This window comes from Triticum aestivum, chromosome 3A, assembly GCF_018294505.1.
Source record: "Triticum aestivum cultivar Chinese Spring chromosome 3A, IWGSC CS RefSeq v2.1, whole genome shotgun sequence".
Classification (NCBI taxonomy): Eukaryota; Viridiplantae; Streptophyta; class Magnoliopsida; order Poales; family Poaceae; genus Triticum; species Triticum aestivum.
In genome coordinates, this window is record NC_057800.1 from 278,347,993 (window position 1) to 278,371,787 (window position 23,795).

The 23,795-nt window shown below is 43.6% G+C and overlaps 1 protein-coding gene across 1 annotated transcript; it reads left to right on the forward strand.

Moving 5' to 3' along the window:
* Nucleotides 1–15,981: 15,981 nt before the first annotated feature.
* Nucleotides 15,982–22,994, forward strand: LOC123061175 (ATP-citrate synthase beta chain protein 1). Its single transcript, XM_044484123.1, has 17 exons — nucleotides 15,982–16,171; nucleotides 17,792–17,903; nucleotides 17,990–18,092; nucleotides 18,234–18,299; nucleotides 18,385–18,508; nucleotides 19,645–19,779; nucleotides 20,113–20,173; nucleotides 20,262–20,338; nucleotides 20,723–20,878; nucleotides 20,982–21,110; nucleotides 21,202–21,334; nucleotides 21,429–21,556; nucleotides 21,704–21,809; nucleotides 21,893–21,969; nucleotides 22,067–22,137; nucleotides 22,237–22,521; nucleotides 22,623–22,994. The coding sequence occupies exons 2-17, from the start codon at nucleotides 17,804–17,806 to the stop codon at nucleotides 22,696–22,698; spliced, it is 1,827 nt and encodes a 608-aa protein (XP_044340058.1). The 5' UTR covers nucleotides 15,982–16,171; nucleotides 17,792–17,803; the 3' UTR covers nucleotides 22,699–22,994.
* The last annotated feature ends 801 nt before the right edge of the window (nucleotides 22,995–23,795 follow it).

A 23,795-nucleotide genomic window follows, 5' to 3' on the forward strand; every position in this document is an offset into this window, starting at 1 on the left:
ACGATTCATGTGTGTCTCTCTCAAAAGGTGTGTATAGCAAGGATGATTGTGGCAAACTAAAAAGCAAAGACTCAAATCATACAAGACACTCCAAGCAAAACACATATCATGTGGTGAATAAAAATATAGCCTCAAGTAAAGTTACCGATAGACGAAGACGAAAGAGGGGATGCCTTCCCGGGGCATCCCCAAGCTTAGGCTTTTTGACATCCTTGAATATTACCTTGGGGTGCCTTGGGAATCCTCAAGCTTAGGCTATTACCACTCCTTATTCCATATCCATCAAATCCTTACCCAAAACTAGAAAACTTCACAACACAAAACTACAACAGAAAATATCGTAAGCTCCGTTAGTATAAGAAAATAAATCACCACTTTTGGTACTGTTGTGAACTCATTCTTTATTTATATTGGTGTAATATTTACTATATTACAACTTTTCCATGGTTCATACCCCCCGATACTAGCCATAGATGCATCAAAATAAGCAAACAACACGCGAAAATTAGAATCTGTCAAAAATAGAACAGTCTGTAGCAATCTGGGTATTTAGAATACTTCTGTAACTCCAAAAATTCTGAGAAATTAGGAAGCCTAATTTGTTTATAAATCCTCTGCAATAAGAATCAGTATTTTATCGTGCTTTTGCTAAAAATTAAAACTAATCTCCTGGGTGCAAAAGTTTCTGTTTTTCAGCAGGATCAAATCAACTATCACCGTAAGCTATCCCAAAGGTCTTACTTGGAACAAACACTAATTAAAACACAAAACCACATCTAACTAGAGGCTAGATGATTTATTCAAAGCAAAACAGGACCTAAAAAGTAAGAACAAAAATAAAATTGGGTTGCCTCCCAACAAGCGCTATTGTTTAACGCCCCAAGCTAGGCATAAAAACACGAATAGATCTAAGTATTGTCATCTTTGGCATTGGGGAAGAAAAGAAAATTTTCTTATCTATGGCATTTATCTTTCTATTTTGTGAGAGCACATGGCCATTGATCGTAGAAGAAAGATTAAGCACATTGCGAAAATTTGCATCTAAACTTACCTTCATCTCTTTAATTATTTTGTTTTGATAGAAGCTCATAATGGCGGTAGATTCAGCATTCTTTTCCTTAGGGTGCCCAAATATGGTTTTCATCTTCTCATAAGTATCGATGGCATCCCCTCCAAGAAAATCGTTTTCAAAAATAGAATCCAAAACTTGCTTAAAAGAAGGGGGAAGGCCAAAATAAAAGCTTTTTAAGTACACCTCAATTTGATATTGCGGCACATAGCTGGCTCGAATCCTCAACAGCCGATCCCAAGCATCTTTCAAAGATTCATCAAGCAAATAATAGAAAATTCCGGGATCATCTTCATCAAGATTGAAATCCTCCTCAACTAGCCTAGTAAGTTTTTCCATAGCATTATTATTTATGAGCTTGGAAAGGACAGATGGGTTATCCAGGGTACTTGAACCTGGGAGAAAACCCCAAGCTCTTCTAGATTCGGCCATGGAGAAAGAAACGAACAAAAAGGGAAGCGAAGGAAAGGCAAATCTTTTTGAAAATTGTTTTAGAAGTGGGGGAGAGGAAAATGAGAGGCGAATGGCGAATAATGTAATGCGAGAGCTGAGAATTTATGATGGGTACTTGGTATGTCTTGGCTTGGTGTAGATCTCCCCGGCAACGGCGCTAGAAATCCTTCTTGCTACCTCTTGAGCATGCGTTGGTTTATTTCCTTGAAGAGGAAAGGGTGATGCAACAAAGTAGCGTAAGTATTTCCCTCAGTTTTGAGAAGGTATCAATCCAATAGGAGACTATGCAACAAGCCACTGAATACCTGCACAAATAAACACCAACTTGTAACCAACGCGACAAAGGGGTTGTCAATCCCTTCACGGTTATTCGCAAAGTGAGAGCTGATAGAGATGGATAAACAGTAAAGTAATATTTTTGGTTTATGGAATGGAAAGTAAAAGATTGCAAAGTAAGAGAACAGAGACAGAAATTGCAAGTAAACAGAAACTAATATGATGTAAAATAGGCTCAGAGGCCATAGGTTTCACTAGAGGCTTCTCTCAAGATAGAAGTTATTATGGTGGGTGAACAAATTACTGCCGAGCAATTGATAGAAAAGCGCAAAGTTATGACGATATCTAAGGCAATGATCGTGAATATAGGCATCACGTCCGTGTAAAGTAGAACGAAACGATTCTGCATCTACTACTATTACTGCACACATCGACCGCTATCCAGCATGCATCTAGAGTATTAAGTTCATAAAGAACGAAGTAACACCTTAAGCAAGATGACATGATGTAGAGGAATTAACTCAAGCAGTATGATGAAAACCCCATATTTTCATCCTCGATAGCAATAATACAATACGTGCCTTGCTGCCCCTATTGTCACCAGGAAAGGGCACCGCAAAATTGAACCCAAAGCTAAGCACTTCTCCCATTGCAAGAAAAACCAACATAGTTTGCCAAACCAAATATGTAGTTCAAAGAGACTTGCAAAGATATCAAATCATGCATATAAGAATTCAGAGGAGATTCAAATAATATTCATAAATAAGCTGATCATAAATCCACAATTCATCAGATCTCGGCAAACACACCGCAAAAGAGTATTACATCGAATAGATCTCCAAGAACATCGAGGAGAACTTTTGTAATGCCCCGGACACACCCGTCGGTGGTCGTTACTCCTGGCGGGATCTAAACTGGCCCCACAGATCAATACTAGTCTTCTCTATGCACTTTGTCCTCACTCATGCACACCCGGGAGCAACTTCCTGGTCGGTCACCCATCCTGACACTACTCCAAGCTGAGCACGCTTAACTTTGGAGTTCTGTCCGAATGGGCTCCCGGAAAAGAAGGAATTCCTTATTGATATGAGGAGAACTTTGTATTGAGAATCAAAGAGAGAGAAGAAGCCATCTAGCTATTAGCCATGGACCCATAGGTCTGAAGTAAACTACTCACGCTTCATCGAAGAGGAAATGGCGTTGATGTAGAAGCCCTACGTGATCGATTCCTCCTCCGGCAGGATGCCGGAAAAGGCCTCAAGATGGGAGCTCACGGGTACAGAAGGTTGTGGCAGTGGAAAAGTGGTTTCGTGGATCCCCTATATGTTTTGGGGGTATAAGAGTATATACAGGAGGAAGAATTAGGTCAGGAGAGCTACGAGGGGCCCACAAGGTCGGGGGCGCCCCACCCCCCGGGCGCGCCCTCCACCCTTGTGGCTGCCTCGAAGCCCTCTGACTTGCACTCCAAGTCTCTTGGGTGTCTTCTGGTCCAAGAAAAATCACCGCGAAATTTTTAATTCCGTTTGGACTCCGTTTGGTATTCCTTTTCTGCGAAAATCTAAAACAAGGAAAAAACAGAAACTGGCACTGGGCTCTGGGTTAATAGGTTAGTCCCAAAAATCATATAAAATAGCATATTAATGCACATAAAACATCCAAAACAGATAATATAATAGCATGGAACAATCAAAAATTATAGATACATTGGAGACGTATCATGGGGCAGGTTGGAGGAGAAGGCCGTGCCTTGGCACTGGAGTGGTCGGTCGGGCAGCGACCCGGTCAATGCGAGCGACAGGGGGCATGGTTGAAGTGAAGCAGAGGTTGGGCGCTGGCCTTGTCGCGGTCATGCGCGAGCAGGACAGGAAGCAGGGCACCGGCGACTTGACCCAGCGATGGAACACGCGCGGGCGACAGGGACTTGATGGTGGGAGAAGCGGGACTTGGCGCGACGGTTGTGTTGGGGAACATAGTAATTTCAAAAAATTTCCTACGCACACGCAAGATCATGGTGATGCATAGCAACGAGAGGGGAGAGTGTGATCTATGTACCCTTTTAGACCGAAAGCGGAAGCGTTAGCACAACGCGGTTGATGTAGTCGTACGTCTTCACGGCCCGACCGATCAAGCACCGAAACTACGGCACCTCCGAGTTTTAGCACACGTTCAGCTCGATGACGATCCCCGGACTCCGATCCAGCAAAGTGTCGGGGAAGAGTTCCGTCAGCACGACGGCATGGTGACGATCTTGATGTACTACCGTCGCAGGGCTTCGCCTAAGCACCGCTACAATATTATCGAGGATTATGGTGGAAGGGGGCACCGCACACGGCTAAGAATATGATCACGTGGATCAACTTGTGTGTCTAGGGGTGCCCCCTACCCCCGTATATAAAGGAGCAAGGGGAGGAGGCCGGCCGGCCCTATAGGCGCGCCAAGGAGGAGTCCTCCTCCTAGTAGGAGTAGGAGTCCTCCTCCTAGTAGGAGTAGGACTCCTACTAGTAGGGGGAAGGAAGTGGGGAGGGAGAAGGAAAGGGGGGCGCCGCCCCCCCTCTCCTAGTCCAATTCGGACCAGGGGGGAGGAGGCGCGCGGCCCACCCTTTCTGCCCCTCTCTCTCTCCACTAAGGCCCATATGGCCCATTACTTCTCCCGGTAGGGTTCCGGTAACCCTCCGGCTCTCCGATTTTCTCCGAAATCACCCGGAACACTTCTGGTGTCCGAATATAGCCATCCAATATATCAATCTTTATGTCTCGACCATTTCGAGACTCCTCGTTATGTCCGTGATCACATCCGGGACTCCGAACTAACTTCGGTACATCAAAACTCATAAACTCATAATATAACTGTCATCGAAACCTTAAGCGTGCGGACCCTACGGGTTCGAGAAGAATGTAGACATGACCGAGACACGTCTCCGGTCAATAACCAATAGCGGAACCTGGATGCTCATATTGGCTCCTACATATTCTACGAAGATCTTTATCGGTCAGACCGCATAACAACATACGTTGTTCTCTTTGTCATCGGTATGTTACTTGCCCGAGATTCGATCGTCGGTATCTCAATACCTAGTTCAATATCGTTACCGGCAAGTCTCTTTACTCGTTTCGTAATACATCATCTCGCAACTAACTCATTAGTTGCAATGCTTGCAAGGCTTATGTGACGTGCATTACCGAGAGGGCCCAGAGATACCTCTCCGATAATTGGAGTGACAAATCCTAATCTCGAAATACGCCAACCCAACATGTACCTTTGGAGACACCTGTAGAGCCCCTTTATAATCACCCAGTTACGTTGTGACGTTTGGTAGCACACAAAGTGTTCCTCCGGCAAACGGGAGTTGCATAATTTCATAGTCATAGGAACATGTACAAGTCATGAAGAAAGCAATAGCAACACACTAAACGATCGGGTGCTAAGCTAATGGAATGGGTCATGTCAATCACATCATTCTCCTAATAATGTGATCCCGTTAATCAAATGACAACACATGTCTATGGTTAGGAAACATAACCATCTTTGATTAAAGAGATAGTCAAGTAGAGACATACTAGTGACGTTTAGTTTGTCTATGTATTCACACAAGTATTATGTTTCCGGATAATAAAATTCTAGCATGAATAATAAACATTTATCATGATATAAGGAAATAAAATAATAACGTTATTATTGTCTCTAGGGCATATTTCCTTCAATCTCCCACTTGCACTAGAGTCAATAATCTAGATTACACAGTAATGATTCTAACACCCATGGAGCTTTGGTGCTGATCATGTTTTTCTCGTGGAAGAGGCTTAGTCAACGGGTCTGCAACATTCAGATCCGTATGTATCTTGCAAATCTCTATGTCTCCCACCTGGACTAGATCCCGGATGGAATTGAAGCGTCTCTTGATGTGCTTGGTTCTCTTGTGAAATCTGGATTCCTTTGCCAAGGCAATTGCACCAGTATTGTCACAAAAGATTTTCATTGGACCCGATGCACTAGGTATGACACCTAGATTGGATATGAACTCCTTCATCTAGACTCCTTCATTTGCTGCTTCCGAAGCAGCTATGTACTCTGCTTCACATGTAGATCCCGCCACAACACTTTGTTTAGAACTGCACCAACTGACAACTCCACCGTTTAATGTAAACACGTATCCGGTTTGCGATTTAGAATCGTCCGGATCAGTGTCAAAGCTTGCATCAACGTAACCATTTACGATGAGCTCTTTGTCACCTCCATATATGAGAAACATATCCTTAGTCCTTTTCAGGTATTTTAGGATGTTCTTGACCGCTGTCCAGTGATCCACTCCCGGATTACTTTGGTACCTGCCTGCTAGACTTATAGCAAGACACACATCAGGTCTGGTACACATCATTTCATACATGATAGAGCCTATGGCTGAAGCATAGGGAACATCTTTCATTTTCTCTCTATCTTCTGCATTGGTCGGGCATTGAGTCTTACTCAATTTCACACCTTGTAACACAGGCAAGAATCCTTTCTTTGCTTGATCCATTTTGAACTTTTTCAAAACTTTGTCAAGGTATGTGCTTTGTGAAAGTCCAATTAAGCGTCTTGATCTGTCTCTATAGATCTTAATGCCCAATATGTAAGCAGCTTCACCAGGGTCTTTCATTGAAAAACTCTTATTCAAGTATCCATTTATGCTATCCAGAAATTCTATATCATTTCCGATTAGTAATATGTCATCTACATATAATATCAGAAATGCTACAGAGCTCCCACTCACTTTCTTGTAAATACAGGCTTCTCCAAAAGTCTGTACAAAACCAAATGCTTTGATCACACTATCAAAGCGTTTATTCCAACTCCGAGAGGCTTGCACCAGTCCATAAATGGATCGTTGGAGCTCGCACACTTTGTTAGCTCCCTTTGGATCGACAAAACCTTCCGGCTGCATCATATACAACTCTTCTTCCAGAAATCCATTCAGGAGTGCAGTTTTGACATCCATCTGCCAAATTTCACAATCATAAAATGCGGTAATTGCTAACATGATTCGGACAGACTTAAGCATCGCTACGGGTGAGAAGGTCTCATCGTAATCAATCCCTTGTACTTGTCGAAAACCTTTTGCGACAAGTCGAGCTTTGTAGACAATAACATTACCGTCAGCGCCAGTCTTCTTCTTAAAGATCCATTTATTCTCAATTGCTTGCCGATCATTGGGCAAGTCAACCAAAGTCCATATTTTGTTCACATACATGGATCCCATCTCAGATTTCATGGCTTCAAGCCATTTTGCGGAATCTGGGCTCACCATCGCTTCTCCATAGTTCGTAGGTTCATCATGATCTAGTAGCATGACTTCCAGAACAGGATTACCGTACCACTCTGGTGCGGATCTTACTCTGGTTGATCTATGAGGTTCAGTAGTATCTTGTTCTGAAGCTTCATGATCATCATCATTAGCTTCCTCACTAATTGGTGTAGGTGTCACAGAAATTGGTTTCTGTGATGTACTACTTTCCAATAAGGGAGCAGGTACAGTTACCTCATCAAGTTCTACTTCCTCCCACTCACTTCTTTCGAGAGAAACTCCTTCTCTAGAAAGTTTCCGAATTTAGCAACAAAAGTTTTGCCTTCGGATCTGTGATAGAAGGTGTATCCAATAGTTTCCTTTGGATATCCTATGAAGACACATTTCTCCGATTTGGGTTCGAGCTTATCAGGTTGAAGCTTTTTCACATAAGCATCGCAACCCCAAACTTTCAGAAACAACAACTTTGGTTTCTTGCCAAACCATAGTTCATAAGGCGTTGTCTCAATGGATTTTGATGGTGCCCTATTTAACGTGAATGCGACCGTCTCTAGAGCATAACCCCAAAACGATAGCGGTAAATCAGTAAGAGACATCATAGATCGCACCATATCAAGTAAAGTACGATTACGGCATTCGGACACACCATTACGTTGTGGTGTTCCGGGTGGCGTGAGTTGCGAAACTATTCCGCATTGTTTCAAATGTACACCAAACTCGTAACTCAAATATTCTCCTCCATGATCAGATCGTAGGAATTTTATTTTCTTGTTATGATGATTTTCAACTTCACTCTGAAATTCTTTGAACTTTTCAAATGTTTCAGACTTGTGTTTCATTAAGTAGATATACCCATATCTGCTTAAGTCATCTGTGAAGGTGAGAAAATAACGATATCCGCCACGAGCCTCAATATTCATCGGACCACATACATCTGTATGTATGATTTCCAACAAATCTGTTGCTCCCTCCATAGTACCGGAGAACGGTGTTTTTGTCATCTTACCCATAAGGCACGGTTCGCAAGTACCAAGTGATTCGTAATCAAGTGGTTCCAAAAGTCCATCAGTATGGAGTTTCTTCATGTGCTTTACACCGATATGACCCAAACGGCAGTGCCACAAATAAGTTCCACTATCATTATCAACTCTGCATCTTTTGGCTTCAACATTATGAATATGTGTGTCACTACTATCGAGATTTAATAAGAATAGACCACTCTTTAAGGGTGCATGACCATAAAAGATATTACTCATATAAATAGAACAACCATTATTCTCTGATTTAAATGAATAACCGTCTCGCATTAAACAAGATCCAGATATAATGTTCATGCTTAACGCTGGCACCAAATAACAATTATTTAGGTCTAATACTAATCCCGAAGGTAGATGTAGAGGTAGCGTGCCGACCGCGATCACAACGACTTTGGAACCATTTCCCACGCGCATCGTCACCTCGTCCTTAGCCAATCTTCGCTTAATCCGTAGTCCCTGTTTCGAGTTGCAAATGTTAGCAACAGAACCAGTATCAAATACCCAGGTGCTACTGCGAGCATTAGTAAGGTACACATCAATAACATGTATATCACATATACCTTTGTTCACCTTGCCATCCTTCTTATCCGCCAAATACTTGGGGCAGTTCCGCTTCCAGTGACCAGTCTGCTTGCAGTAGAAGCACTCAGTTTCAGGCTTAGGTCCAGACTTGCGTTTCTTCTCTTGAGCAGCAACTTGCTTGCTCTTCTTCTTGAAGTTCCCCTTCTTCTTCCCTTTGCCCTTTTTCTTGAAACTAGTGGTCTTGTTGACCATCAATACTTGATGCTCCTTCTTGATTTCTACCTCCGCAGCTTTCAGCATTGCAAAGAGCTCGGGAATAGTCTTATTCATCCCTTGCATATTATAGTTCATCACGAAGCTCTTGTAGCTTGGTGGCAGTGATTGGAGAATTCTGTCAATGACGCAATCACCTGGAAGATTAACTCCCAATTGAATCAAGTGATTATTATACCCAGACATTTTGAGTATATGCTCACTGACAGAACTGTTCTCCTCCATCTTGCAGCTATAGAACTTATTGGAGACTTCATATCTCTCAATCCAGGCATTTGCTTGAAATATTAAGTTCAACTCCTGGAACATCTCATATGCTCCATGACGTTCAAAACGTCGTTGAAGTCCCGATTCTAAGCCGTAAAGCATGGCACACTGAACTACCAAGTAGTCATCAGCTTTGCTCTGCCAGACGTTCATAACATCTGGTGTTGCTCCAGTAGCAGGCCCGGCACCCAGTGGTGCTTCCAGGACATAATTCTTCTGTGCAGCAATGAGGATAATCCTCAAGTTACGGACCCAGTCCGTGTAATTGCTACCATCATCTTTCAACTTTGCTTTCTCAAGGAACACATTAAAATTCAACGGAACAACAGCACGGGCCATCTATCTACAATCAAACATAAACAAGCAAGATACTATCAGGTACTAAGTTCATGATAAATTTAGGTTCAATTAATCATATTACTAAAGAACTCCCACTTAGATAGACATCCCTCTAATCCTCTAAGTGATTACGTGATCCAAATCAACTAAACCATGTCCGATCATCACATGAGATGGAGTAGTTTCATTGGTGAACATCGCTATGTTGATCATATCTACTATATGATTCACGCTCGACCTTTCGGTCTCCGTGTTCCGAGGCCATATCTGTATATGCTTGGCTCGTCAAGTTTAACCTGAGTATTCTGCGTGTGCAACTGTTTTGCACCCATTGTATTTGAACGTAGAGCCTATCACACCGGATCATCACGTGGTGTCTCAGCACGAAGAACTTTGGCAACGGTGCATACTCAGGGAGAACACTTCTTGTGAATTAGTGAGAGATCATCTTAAAATGCTACCGTCAATCAAAGCAAGATAAGATGCATAAAAGATAAACATCACATGCAATCAATATAAGTGATATGATATGGTCATCATCATCTTGTGCTTGTGATCTCCATCTTCGAAGCACCGTCGTGATCGCCATCATCACCGGCGCGACACCTTGATCATCATCGTAGCATCGTTGTCGTCTCGCCAATCTTATGCTTCCACGACTATCGCTACCGCTTAGTGATAAAGTAAAGCATTACAGTGCAATTGCATTGCTTACAATAAAGTGACAACCATATGGCTCCTGCCAGTTGCCGATAACTTGGTTACAAAACATGATCATCTCATACAATAAAATTTTAGCATCATGTCTTGACCATATCACATCACAACATGCCCTACAAAAACAAGTTAGACGTCCTCTACTATGTTGTTGCAAGTTTTACGTGGCTGCTACGGGCTTAAGCAAGAACCAATCTTACCTACGCATCAAAACCACAACGATAGTTTGTCAAGTTGGTGCTGTTTTAACCTTCACAAGGACCGGGCGTAGCCACACTCGGTTCAACTAAAGTTGGAGAAACTGTCACCCGCTAGCCACCTTTGTGCAAAGCACGTCGGGAGAACCGGTCTCGCGTAAGCGTACGCATAATGTCGGTCCGGGCCGCTTCGTCCAACAATACCGCCGAATCAAAGTGTGACATGCTGGTAAGCAGTATGACTTATATCGCCCACAACTCACTTGTGTTCTACTCGTGCATATAACATCAACACATAAAACCTAGGCTCGGATGCCACTGTCGGGGAACGTAGTAATTTCAAAAAATTTCCTACGCACACGCAATATCATGGTGATGCATAGCAACGAGAGGGGAGAGTGTGATCTATGTACCCTTGTAGACCGAAAGCGGAAGAGTTAGCACAACGCGGTTGATGTAGTCGTACGTCTTCACGGCCCGACCGATCAAGCACCGAAACTACGGCACCTCCGAGTTTTAGCACACGTTCAGCTCGATGACGATCCCCGGACTCTGATCCAGCAAAGTGTCGGGGAAGAGTTCCGTCAGCATGACGGCGTGGTGACGATCTTGATGTACTACCGTCGCAGGGCTTCGCCTAAGCACCGCTACAATATTATCGAGGATTATGGTGGAAGGGGGCACCGCACACGGCTAAGAATATGATCACGTGGATCAACTTGTGTGTCTAGGGGTGCCCCCTGCCCCCGTATATAAAGGAGCAAGGGGAGGAGGCCGGCTGGCCCTATAGGCGCGCCAAGGAGGAGTCCTCCTCCTAGTAGGAGTAGGAGTCCTCCTCCTAGTAGGAGTAGGACTCCTACTAGCAGGGGGAAGGAAGTGGGGAGGGAGAAGGAAAGGGGGGCGCCGCCCCCCCTCTCCTAGTCCAATTCGGACAAGGGGGAGGAGGCACACGGCCCACCCTTGTTGCCCCTCTCTCTCTCTCCACTAAGGCCCATATGGCCCATTACTTCTCCCGGTAGGGTTCCGGTAACCCTCCGGCTCTCCGGTTTTCTCCGAAATCACCCGGAACACTTCCGGTGTCTGAATATAGCCGTCCAATATATCAATCTTTATGTCTCGACCATTTCGAGACTCCTCGTTATGTCCGTGATCACATCCGGGACTCCGAACTAACTTCGGTACATCAAAACTCATAAACTCATAATATAACTGTCATCGAAACCTTAAGCGTGCGGACCCTACGGGTTCGAGAACAATGTAGACATGACCGAGACACGTCTCCAGTCAATAACCAATAGCGGAACCTGGATGCTCATATTGGCTCCTACATATTCTACGAAGATCTTTATCGGTCAGACCGCATAACAACATACGTTGTTCCCTTTGTCATCGGTATGTTACTTGCCCGAGATTCGATCGTCGGTATCTCAATACCTAGTTCAATCTCGTTACCGGCAAGTCTCTTTACTCGTTTCGTAATACATCATCTCGCAACTAACTCATTAGTTGCAATGCTTGCATGGCTTGTGTGATGTGCATTACCGAGAGGGCCCAGAGATACCTCTCCGATAATTGGAGTGACAAATCCTAATCTCGAAATACACCAACCCAACATGTACCTTTGGAGACACCTGTAGAGCCCCTTTATAATCACCCAGTTATGTTGTGACGTTTGGTAGCACACAAAGTGTTCCTCCGGCAAACGGGAGTTGCATAATTTCATAGTCATAGGAACATGTACAAGTCATGAAGAAAGCAATAACAACACACTAAACGATCGAGTGCTAAGCTAATGGAATGGGTCATGTCAATCACATCATTCTCCTAATAATGTGATCCCGTTAATCAAATAACAACACATGTCTATGGTTAGGAAACATAACCATCTTTGATTAACGAGCTAGTCAAGTAGAGACATACTAGTGACGTTTAGTTTGTCTATGTATTCACACAAGTATTATGTTTCCGGATAATACAATTCTAGCATGAATAATAAACATTTATCATGATATAAGGAAATAAAATAATAACATTATTATTGTCTCTAGGGCATATTTCCTTCAGGTTGGTCAACGCGGGGTTGAGGCGGGGCGGCTGGGCGCTTGTAGGCAGGGAGGCCGCTGGCGCATGAAGCTCGTCATGAGGGCGGCATGGCGAGGAACTCCGGCGACGAGGCTCGCGACACGGAAGCAGCGGCCAACTCCCGGTGGTGGTGGTCGACACCGACGGGCGCGCTTGCTGGAAGAGGTGAGGCTCGGGAGGTTGTCCATCCGACGCTCCTGTGATGAGAGCAAATAGAGAGACGAGGTGAGAGGAGAACCAGAGAGGGGGAAAGGGGTGCAGGGAGACAGAACTAGGCGGCGAGGGCGGTTGGTGCTGTCGGTGGAGGCGAGCTCCATGATAAAGGACGACGCTAGAGACCTACTGGAGCCCGCCTTGCTCTAGCAAGCTACGGCTCGTCTCCGACAGCGACGAGGACGGGAAGAGAGGTAAGGCTCGGGCAGAGGAGGCCCCGGGCATGGGTGCTCTCGCTCGGGAGGAGCTCCTGCCCTCGATCGGGAGGCGACTGAGGGTGGCGATGGGCAGGCGGGTGGATGGATCGGGAGGAGTTGGTGGATCGGGAGGGGAGCGAGCTGTGCACTGGTTGGTTGGGAGCGAATCCCGATGGGAGAAGGTGGGTGGCGGCGCGACGACTGGATAGGAGGAGGATTTCTAGGGTTTTCGAAATTAGGTATGGGTGGACTATATGTAGGGAAAGGAGGAGGATTTGGATCCTCCGATCATAATCGGACGATTGAGAAAAAATAGGTTTGGGAAGTCCAAATAAGAATCCGAAGATGTTTTAGGGATGTTTGGGGATGATGCGGACCCACCGGTCACGACTGCCCGGGTCGGGTTCGAGACAACTTTTCAAACGCGCACGAGGGGTCTGACAAAAGGCCACAACGACAAGGGTGTTTGACGGGCTCAGGGAAGAGAGAGAAGAGAGTGGTCTGGTTGATTTGAGAGGAGGTCAACAAAGACAAGGAAGAAGCGGCAACTACGAGCAGATGCAAGTTTTAGAAAAATAACGCAACGGAGTTCCGATGCAATGCAAAAGATGACATGATGAATGCAACTAACAAATAAATCACAGAACGACAACAAAAATAACTGGAAGCAACTGGAGCGTCGGTCTCGGGTTGTTACAAGCACCAAAATAAAAATATACAACTCAAATCAATGATGATCATCAATCAACCCATAGGACAAAACAGATCTACTCAAACATCCATAGGATAACCACATATCATTGGATACTAATATATAGTGTTGAGAACCATGTTTAAGTAGAGAATTGCAGCGGGAATAGAGGGATTACACCGCTGCATAGAGGGTGAGAAATTTGGTGTTGACGGTAGCAAGGTTGTTGATGTAGATCGCCATCATGATCCTTGCCCCAACGGCACTCCAGCGCCACCGAAAGAGAGGGGGAGAGAGAGCCTCTCTCCTTATTATCCCTTGGCCTCCCCTAGATGGGAGGAGGGTTTCCCCTCTGGTCCATGGCCTCCATGGCGGCGGAGGGGCAGGATCCCATCCTAGATTGGATCTATCTCTCTGTTCTCTTCTGTTTCGCGTTCCTATTTTCTGGCCGAAAACCATTTCTTAATATCCGAAGACCCGTAACTCCGATTGCGCTGAATATTTAACATGTTTTTTCCAGATATAAGCTTCCTTGCGGTCGAAAAAGAGCCCCAACCACTTATGGGGTGCCCACTAGGCACCACCGCGCGCCAGGGGGTAGGCTGCGCCCTGGTGGGTAGTGGAGGCTGTGGGCCTCCGTTTGCATTGATTCCACCTCCCAAACATCACATATATTCCAAAGTCATTCTCCGTAAATATTTATCGTGTTTGTACTTCATTTGATATGGATATCCTGCTAAACAAAAAACATGCAACAAACAGGAACTGACATCGAGCATTGGATCAATATATTAGTCCAATAAATCATATAAATTATTGACAGAAGTACGTGAAAGTTGTATAATATTGGCATGGAACAATAAAAAATTATAGATACGACGGAGATGTATTAGCCGACTAGGTGAGTACCCCCTAACTCAGGGCGCCGTCACTTGGTGTTTAGGGAGTTGGTGTAGCGTCCATGGGGATGATCATAGGATGCTCCACATTACATTTCTTGAGTTCTTCTTGGGCCTGATCAGACACCGGGGCCAGTGGAAGCTTTCTCAAGATTCAGTCTGACATGGATCTCGGTTCTTTGTTTTTCTGCCTAACTAGTCGCCAGGTCTTCGGGAAGCATTATCAAATCCCGACTCGAAGTCGGGTTCGACAAGTGGCTCTCGCACTCGTGCTTAGCCAGATTCGACGTTGAGGTAGGGACGAGTGTCTCATGCTGGTATACAGTTTGGTTTGGTACCCAGTTTGCGAAGATCAATTCTCCATCGGAGTCAACGGTGTACTCCAAATCGCCAGATCTAATTAACAATCCATCCTAGAGAAAAAGTTTCGACATGGCCCATGTGGCCGGTCGAGTCGTCGAAGAGGGCCATGTTGCCGAAAATGAAGAGCCGACTGGGCACAAAGGTCATGCCGATCCCAGCCTGCTCGCTGATCTTGATCCCCATCAAATCTCTGCGACATCTTAGCAGGACTTGTATGGGGCATCAATGATGGAGCTAAATTCGGTCGATCTCGGGTAGGGGGTCCCGAACTAAGGGTCTTGAGATGATGATAACGAAGACACAAGTTTTACCTAAGTCCAGGCTCTCCAGAGAGATAAAACCGTACATCCTGCATGTGTTTTATTCGATCTATTCTGAGATTGTTGTGTGCCTTTTGCGAGCCCTACCCCTCACTTTATATAGGTACGGGGGGTCGAGGATTACAGCCTAGTCAGCTATGTATAAAGAGGATGAGTTGTAGACGACTTCTAACATCTTGGAGTATACATCAAGTCGTCGGGAGCCTTCCTCTCATATGTCGTGGGCTGCGTCGATGTGACCCATTGGTGAACCAACATGAGGGCCTTCGATCCGGCCCACCGGGCCGGGAGACAACTTGTCGAGAGACACCCCCTCCCCACTTGGGAGACCGTCAATAACAGCGGTGCACCTTCGGCTCGCTCGTGTATTAGTATCGTCGCTAGGTGGCTTATATACATAGTTGTATTTTTTTGAGGGAATACATAGTTGTAATTTTATTACCTTAGTGCTTTGTATTATCATAATGGATTATAAATTGACCGGAAGTTTTTCCAAAAAAAAGAAATACTCCTTTCGTCCGAAAATACTTGTCATCAAAATAGACAAAAAAGGAGTTGTCCATTTTGATGACAAGTATTTCCAGAGGGAGGGAGTATGTTGCAACCAATTTTCACGGGATCGCACAAAGTACTCCCTTTGTAAACTAATATAAGAGCGTTTAGATAACGCTCTTATATTAGTTTACAAAGGGAGTATCATCTAATTTTACCTCTCTTTTTTAAGAAAAAAAAAATGCCCGGCGGCTCATAGACCAGGTCTAAACAGTCGTCAAGGCGTCGGCTCTTGTGGGTGGAGACTGGAGAGATGGGGGCGTGCGTCGCCTACTTCTCACCTTCCCATTTGCTACCCGCCACTATAAATTCTTCTACTTGTCTTGGCCCTCAGCTCCGTCTTCCCCGAGCGAGACCCAGATCAATCTCCGTCCCAGAGCAATTCTGCCTCCGCTTCGCCTTGCCCTGCCTCGCCTCGGAAGGTTCGCCGCTGCAAACCGTGCTCACACTTTCATGCACCCACTCCCACGCACTGCATCTAGTCTTCTGCTGTTACTGCTCTATGCGGCGTTTGGTCGAACGGTTGGTGGGTCGGGTCGGGTCGGGTCGAGTGGGTGTGCTCCCGACGGCGCGGATCTACGGCTCTCTTTGCCCCAGTCGCCCGGTGGATGCCGAGGCTAGCGGGATCCTGCCCGCGGTGTTTCGTGGAGATCCCGCCCCTCTTGTCTGATTCTATGGGTTTGGGTTTTTGGGTGGGAATGGGTTGCCCTGCTTGCTACCTTTGATCAGAATTTGGCCGGAAAAATGCCCCTTTGGCGGCAGTTTTGTTTCATATTTGACGGATTGACGCGTTGTCGTGTTGGGGGTAGTGAAAGCTTTCCCTGGGTTTTGTTGGATTTGGGCTCTGGCGCTCGCTTTTTGTGTGGATCTGAGGAGATCTCGTGGCTTATGAAGTGTCCCAAATTCGATAGGTTTTGGGTGGCAATGGGCAAGGGTTCAACTTGTGTGGTCTGGAAAGTCCATTTGGTTAGCTCAAGTGTTAAGGTCCTTTTTTAGTCGCTATGAATTGTTTATTTGGGATGCATTGGGGAAAACTTTGTTCTTGGGGCAAACGCAAACTTAGTATACTCTTTACTGTGGAGTTGAATCTTGGTGGCGAAAATTATTTAAACATTGGATGTAGTTGAAGTAATATGTGCTGGTGCATAATATTTGGGATCTGGTGTTCTACTCAGATTTCAACAACTTTATATCTTATTGCTTTTGAGGATCAGACAACTTGATTCTATACCTTCTTAAATTTCCTATTTTAGTAGTAGGATTTTTTAGTGACAATGCTTGTACTGGAGGTTTTAGAAACAAAATGACGCTTGGACTAAGTACCTGGTCACATATTCCCGAGTCTATTTGGTTGGCTCAGTGCGTCAGCTGTTAAAATGTTCCTTTGTACTCCTACTCATTATAGTTTGTCTGCGTGTGATGATGAGTAGAAAGCTCTGAGCTTAGTGGGAAGTCAGCATACATCTGTATATTTACGTGGATTTTACTTGGAGGAAAAAATTGTGATATTTTGTTTGGGCATTGTTCTGATTTAGTCACCAGAAGTAGTGCGCAGCAAGAACTTAATATGCGGGTGCATCGTATTTGAGATCTGGTGTTCTGCACAGATGGCACCTTTATATTGTATACATTTTGGGCTCCTTTGATTCAAAGGATTTTCATAGGAATTTCGGAGGATTACAATCCTCAGGAAATTTTCCTGTGTTAGCTCTTTCCTATATCATTTCGCAAAAAAAGAAACTCTTCCCTATGTCGCAGGGGTACAGAGATGCATTTTTTCAGCTATAAGCTATGTCAGTAGCTTGTTTGAAATCATCAAAAATACTCGCTTAATACTATGTCAATAGAAAATGCTTTCTAGTTGCTATGTTGGATGTTGGGCTTATGCTTGACATACCATATCAACATTTCTGTCATTGTGCTAACATGATTTCATTTTATTCTGGTACTTTGATGACTAGTAGGGTGCTTATGATTTATGGTTTTCTAAATAGTAACTACTACTGTGGTTATATCATAGGCTAATACATGTTAATTTGCAGGGGAAGTAAATCATGGCAACGGGTCAAATTTTCTCGAAAACCACCCAAGCATTATTCTATAATTATAAGCAACTCCCTATCCAACGGATGCTTGATTTTGACTTCCTCTGTGGTATATTCTCCCTATCATTAGTTTAAAAGGACTCTATAGTGTTTCTGTTTTGTTTCTTTCTTAACTGAATTTGCACTGCTTGATAGGGAGAGAAACACCTTCTGTTGCTGGAATAATCAATCCTGGTTCTGATGGGTTCCAGAAACTTTTCTTTGGACAAGAAGAAATTGCTATTCCGGTTCATCCTACGTGAGCTCTCTTCTCCCTCATTTATCTTGTTTGATTGAACAATTGTGCAGTTCTTATTTCAGATGGAGGGATATTGCATTAGCACTTTGCTAGTGCAGTATTTATGTGTGAACAATTTATCTATTGATGTATCTTTTGTAGAATTGAAGCTGCTTGCAATGCACACCCAACCGCGGATGTATTTATCAACTTTGCATCTTTCCGGAGGTTAGTTATAGAATTGATAATCTGTCTGGGAAATACTGCATGATCTGGAGCAACTACAATTTCACTGTATTTTCTAAATCTGCAGTGCGGCTGCTTCTTCAATGTCAGCTTTGAAGCAGCCAACTGTCCGAGTTGTAGCCATTATAGCAGAGGGTGTTCCTGAATCAGACGCAAAGCAGCTAATTAGCTATGCACGTGCTAACAACAAGGTAAGGATTATATGTCACCAATGTTCCGGATATTGGTAACTGGTACCATCTCGCTCGGGTACTGAATAGGGATTAATCGGCGAATTAGCCATTTAACTGAATTTATCGGTAGGTTACCTAGGGCCATACCAAACATATTGCTAAATATTTGTGTTAGCCATATTCTGCTTGTCCCTCTACTATCCTTTTTTGTCTTTCCTTTCCGCATAAGTCACATTTGGGCTGTCATCACCGCTGCTAGGCTGAAGCCCATTCAGTTCACTATGGTTCCAGCGATGGGTGTGTTAAAGATTCCCCGTGTAGCCACTCTCCTTTCTCTCCTCCTTCCTCTTCTCCAGCCGCCACCTTCTTCCTCTCTTCCCCTTCCCAGAGCACGTCCCCAGCTCCTTCTTCCTCTCATCCTCTGTCTCACACCGAGCGCCTATCATCTCCCTGCTTCTCTCCACTCCGTGGGAGCTGCGTCGCTGTAGGATGCACTGGCCAAAGGGTTGGTGGACTGCGCCTGTGGCTACTCGAGCGGGAGGGGAGAGCAGGAAGAAGCATGAAGGATAGGGAAGAGGGGAGGTGCGTGCCGCCGGCCCAAGCTGCTCCTCCAATCAAACCAGTTAACTGACTCACCAAGATTTTTTGGTCTGACAGCCGATTAATCTGCTTGTCAAACTGATTACTTGGCTCGCGCCGTTAATTCAACGAGAAGGGGGTTTTCGTATTGGCCACCCTCCGAGTAGGGATTAACTCGCCGATTAACTTGTATGTCGGCCGATATTTTGAACACTCTATGTCACATGGAATTACTCATCCCATAATATAGGAGAACCATTTTCTATCAATAGTTACTACTACATAACTTGTTCAAGGTTTGGACAGTGTAAAAGTTGCCAGAAATCAAGAAAAATATACTGGAATATCACACCTATAGTGTAAGATGATCCAACAGAGCGATAGGGAAAATGCGACTCTGTGTGCCCTGTGCGGAAAAAACAAATAGTTGAGTCCATATATATATATATATATATATATATATATATATATATCGTAATGAGTTGAAATGATTGCTATTTTTTCCGAGGGGACATAAACGATTAAACTGCATATTTATTGTTTATTTTTGCTAAGTGATTTAGTGTTATTTATAGGTCATCATTGGACCTGCAACAGTCGGAGGAGTTCAAGCTGGTGCTTTCAAGATTGGTGATACTGCTGGAACCATTGATAACATAATTCAATGCAAGCTGTACAGGCCTGGATCAGTTGGTTTTGTGTCTAAATCGGTGTGCTTCAATTTCGTTGTTAATAATCTTACTTCATCGCATGTATTTCTGCATGATTCACGTCCATCAATTAAGTAGCAAAATAAAAAGAACTGTCCAGTGTGTCTGTAATGACGACTTTTCCCAGTCAAAAAAAAAATGACGACTTTTTGTTTACATATGGTGCTTCGGCTTTATCTTCTTCTTTTCTTGCAAAAATGTGGAGAGCACCTGACTTTCCATTTGTTTCTCTTTCCAGAACTCCACTTCTTTAATTTGATGACTAATTAGTATATATTTTCAAATGTATATTTTGAATACTATTTACAAACTAAACTTCCATTATTTCAATAGGGTGGCATGTCAAATGAGCTGTACAACACGATTGCAAGAGTGACTGATGGTATTTATGAAGGTACCTTGTTTGTGAATAAATGTCAATGTCACATTTACTGATTCACATGAATAATGCTTCCATGCTAACAGTTTCTTAACATATTCAGGAATTGCAATTGGTGGGGATGTTTTCCCTGGCTCAACTCTTTCAGATCACATTCTGCGTTTTAACAACATACCCCAGGTTTGACACTTAACATCTCTATATAGAAGTTGATACTGTTAACCTTCTTCCTGTACTATATGAATATTCATCGTCTTTGTCGCATAAGTGTCCTATGAATATTATATTTTTCTTCTCTGACATGATTGGACATCCACAGGATGTCACTGTAACATGTTCCTTTGTTAGATCCTTTTTATCTTCAAAATTTTGGAGGCAACTCCTTTACACTAATTTTGGCCTATCTCTATTATCTTTCCATCCACTCCAAATTACATTTTTAGGACAAAAAGGTTGTTTGGCGCACAAGTATGCTATCAGGATAATGCCATCCCTGAATTACTTGTAACCCAAGTCTGGATTCTGAGCAATGGTGTATCAACATTTTTCATTTGTTGGCTTCAGGTTAAAATGATGGTTGTTCTTGGGGAGCTTGGAGGAAGCGATGAGTATTCACTCGTCGAAGCCTTGAAACAAGGAAAGGTTCAGAAACCTGTTGTTGCCTGGGTTAGTGGGACATGTGCACGCCTATTCAAATCTGAGGTCCAGTTTGGCCATGCTGTAAGTTAGTAAACAAATTGGTGTTCTTTTCTTCGAGTTCCAGTTAGCTGAACAATACATTTAGTATGCATGGATCTGGTTTATTAATTTTTTGGTATAACAGGGCGCGAAGAGCGGTGGTGAGTTGGAATCCGCACAAGCTAAGAATCAGGCACTAAGGGATGCTGGGGCAGTTGTCCCGACTTCATTTGAAGCTCTTGAAAGTGTGATTAAGGAGACATTTGAGAAGCTGGTACATCACAGCTGATGTCTTTTGCAAGTATAATTTTTGTGGGAATATGTTACTGGGGATCAAAGCTTGGGGTTACATATATTTTTTGCAGGTTGAGGAAGGAAATATTCCTCTTGTCCCTGAGGTTACACCTCCCCCCATTCCTGAGGATCTTAAAACTGCCATTAAAAGTGGGAAGGTCCGAGCTCCCACACACATTATCTCCACTATCTCTGATGATAGAGGTTAGATTGATGGCAACATTTTATCTTACTTTATAATTGTCCTTTGCCCTGCTATCCCTCTCTGAAAATAATAAATGTGATGTGTATGATGCAGGTGAGGAACCTTGCTATGCTGGTGTGCCCATGTCTACAATTATTGAAAGGGGTTATGGAGTTGGTGATGTTATTTCTCTTTTGTGGTTCAAGCGCAGCCTTCCTCGTTATTGTACTCAATTTATCGAGGTAATTTATGGGCTAAATGTAACATGTATAATCTATCTTCCCTACAAAAACTCTAATATGCTATGATGATTTTGTACCTTCCCCCCCCCCCCCTTCTACATCTAAAGTTCATTTGGTCCTAATAAGGTTTCTTGATATGTCTGACAGATATGCATCATGCTTTGCGCTGATCATGGTCCTTGTGTATCCGGTGCTCACAATTCTATAGTTACTGCTAGGGCTGGCAAGGACCTTGTTTCCAGCTTGGTATCTGGTGAGCTTGTTTACTTGGTACATGCAAACCTGTACCATTATGTACTCAACAGCATACTGAGACTTACTGTTGAAATAACACAGGATTATTGACAATTGGCCCCCGATTTGGTGGTGCAATTGATGACGCTGCTCGGTACTTCAAAGATGCATATGATAGGGTGAGCCATCTTATTTCCTGTCCCTATATTTTTTTTCCAACTCCAGTTTTTCATGTGTTTCTTAATTGATCTGATAAGCTACATCAATTGATTCTAGGGTCTTACGCCTTATGAATTTGTTGAGGGCATGAAAAAGAAGGGAATCCGTGTCCCTGGGATTGGTCACAGGTATAATACACCCTTGGCATCATAATAAGCTTGCACCTGAAAAGTGATTTCAAGACATAAGTTTGTTGTTTCTAAATTTCACTTGCATACCTTCATTAGGATCAAAAGCAGAGACAACAGGGACAAGAGAGTGCAGCTTTTACAGAAATATGCTCACACACACTTCCCTTCAGTCAAGTACATGGAGTACGCTGTTCAGGTTGAGACCTACACCCTGTCAAAGGCCAACAATTTGGTTATGAACGTTGACGGTGCGATTGGCTCGCTTTTCTTGGATCTTCTTTCTGGGAGTGGAATGTTCAGCAAGCAAGAAATTGATGAGATTGTAGAGATTGGATATCTTAATGGACTCTTTGTGCTTGCACGTTCAATTGGCCTAATTGGGTAAGTCTTTATAATGATAAATGTAACCAACTACTGTACATTATTGTTACTCTAGTTACATTCTTCTTAATAATATTTCCATCTGCTTCTTGGATCAACAGCCACACCTTTGATCAGAAGAGGCTCAAGCAACCACTCTACCGTCACCCTTGGGAAGATGTCCTGTACACCAAGTGAAGCCGACTCAGCACGGCATCTTATGGATCTTCCACTTGTGTGTACACCATAAAATCGAGCATAATTGCATAGAATTCAAAGTTCTGATTGTCAACTAGGCGAGGAGGGAGAGAAGACCGTTACAGATGAGCACTGGCTGTGTGTATGTCTTGTGGGACTGGTGTGTTTTTTATAAGCTCCAACGTAAGTAATTTTTATTGTTCAAGCATGAAAGCTTTAGGGCATCAAATATTTGAGAGGATACTTGATAATTGTTTCATGTTATCATCAATTAAGTGACCACCAAATTTTCTTCAGACATTTGGGGAGTGTTGTAATGTTTGTGATGCTAGTTCCCCATCACAAAAAATCTGAATTCTGTAATGGTATCCGTCTAAATGCTGATGCACATCACCAGCCACTGCCCTACCAAGCTGCATACGGAGTAGTTTTTGGATGTTACTTGAGTTGCATGATAATGAGTTTAATACTATTGAGGGTTTAATTAACCTAAGTTGAAGATATAGCATGATGACATGATGCAAGAAGAAAATAACCTAATTAGGGTACTACCCTTGGCTGTTACTCCCTCCATTCCTAAATTCAACTGGCAAAACGTGATGAAGCACGGACTAGCGAGATGCTCCTCGCAAACTTTAAGATAATTTTCACCCGCGTACGAAAATACACGAATGAAAATAATGACCCCTTTGGATCAGCACGTAGGTATCGATGTGATGATCAACCCTCCGTCGCTAGTAAATTTCCACAATGAAAAAATTACAAACAATACACAAGATATGACCGTCCGTAACTCGAACGTTTTTCTATATATGTCATACTTGAAATAAAACTCAAAACTAATTTGATCGGATGCACTCCTGGCTATTATATTAGCCAACTCACGCACGCGCATGGCCTAAGGCCAACACAACCTGGACTCCTAGTTCAACTTGGTCATCACGCTCATTATTATGTGGACCTTTTTTTTATAGAAGAAAGTACGTATTACTTAAAGAGATGGAGCCCTAATTAAATGAACATGGAAGTTATCCTTAGCAGATCCCATCAGATATATCCCTGCTTGCGTCCAGTTTAAAAAGAAAGCTACCGATGGT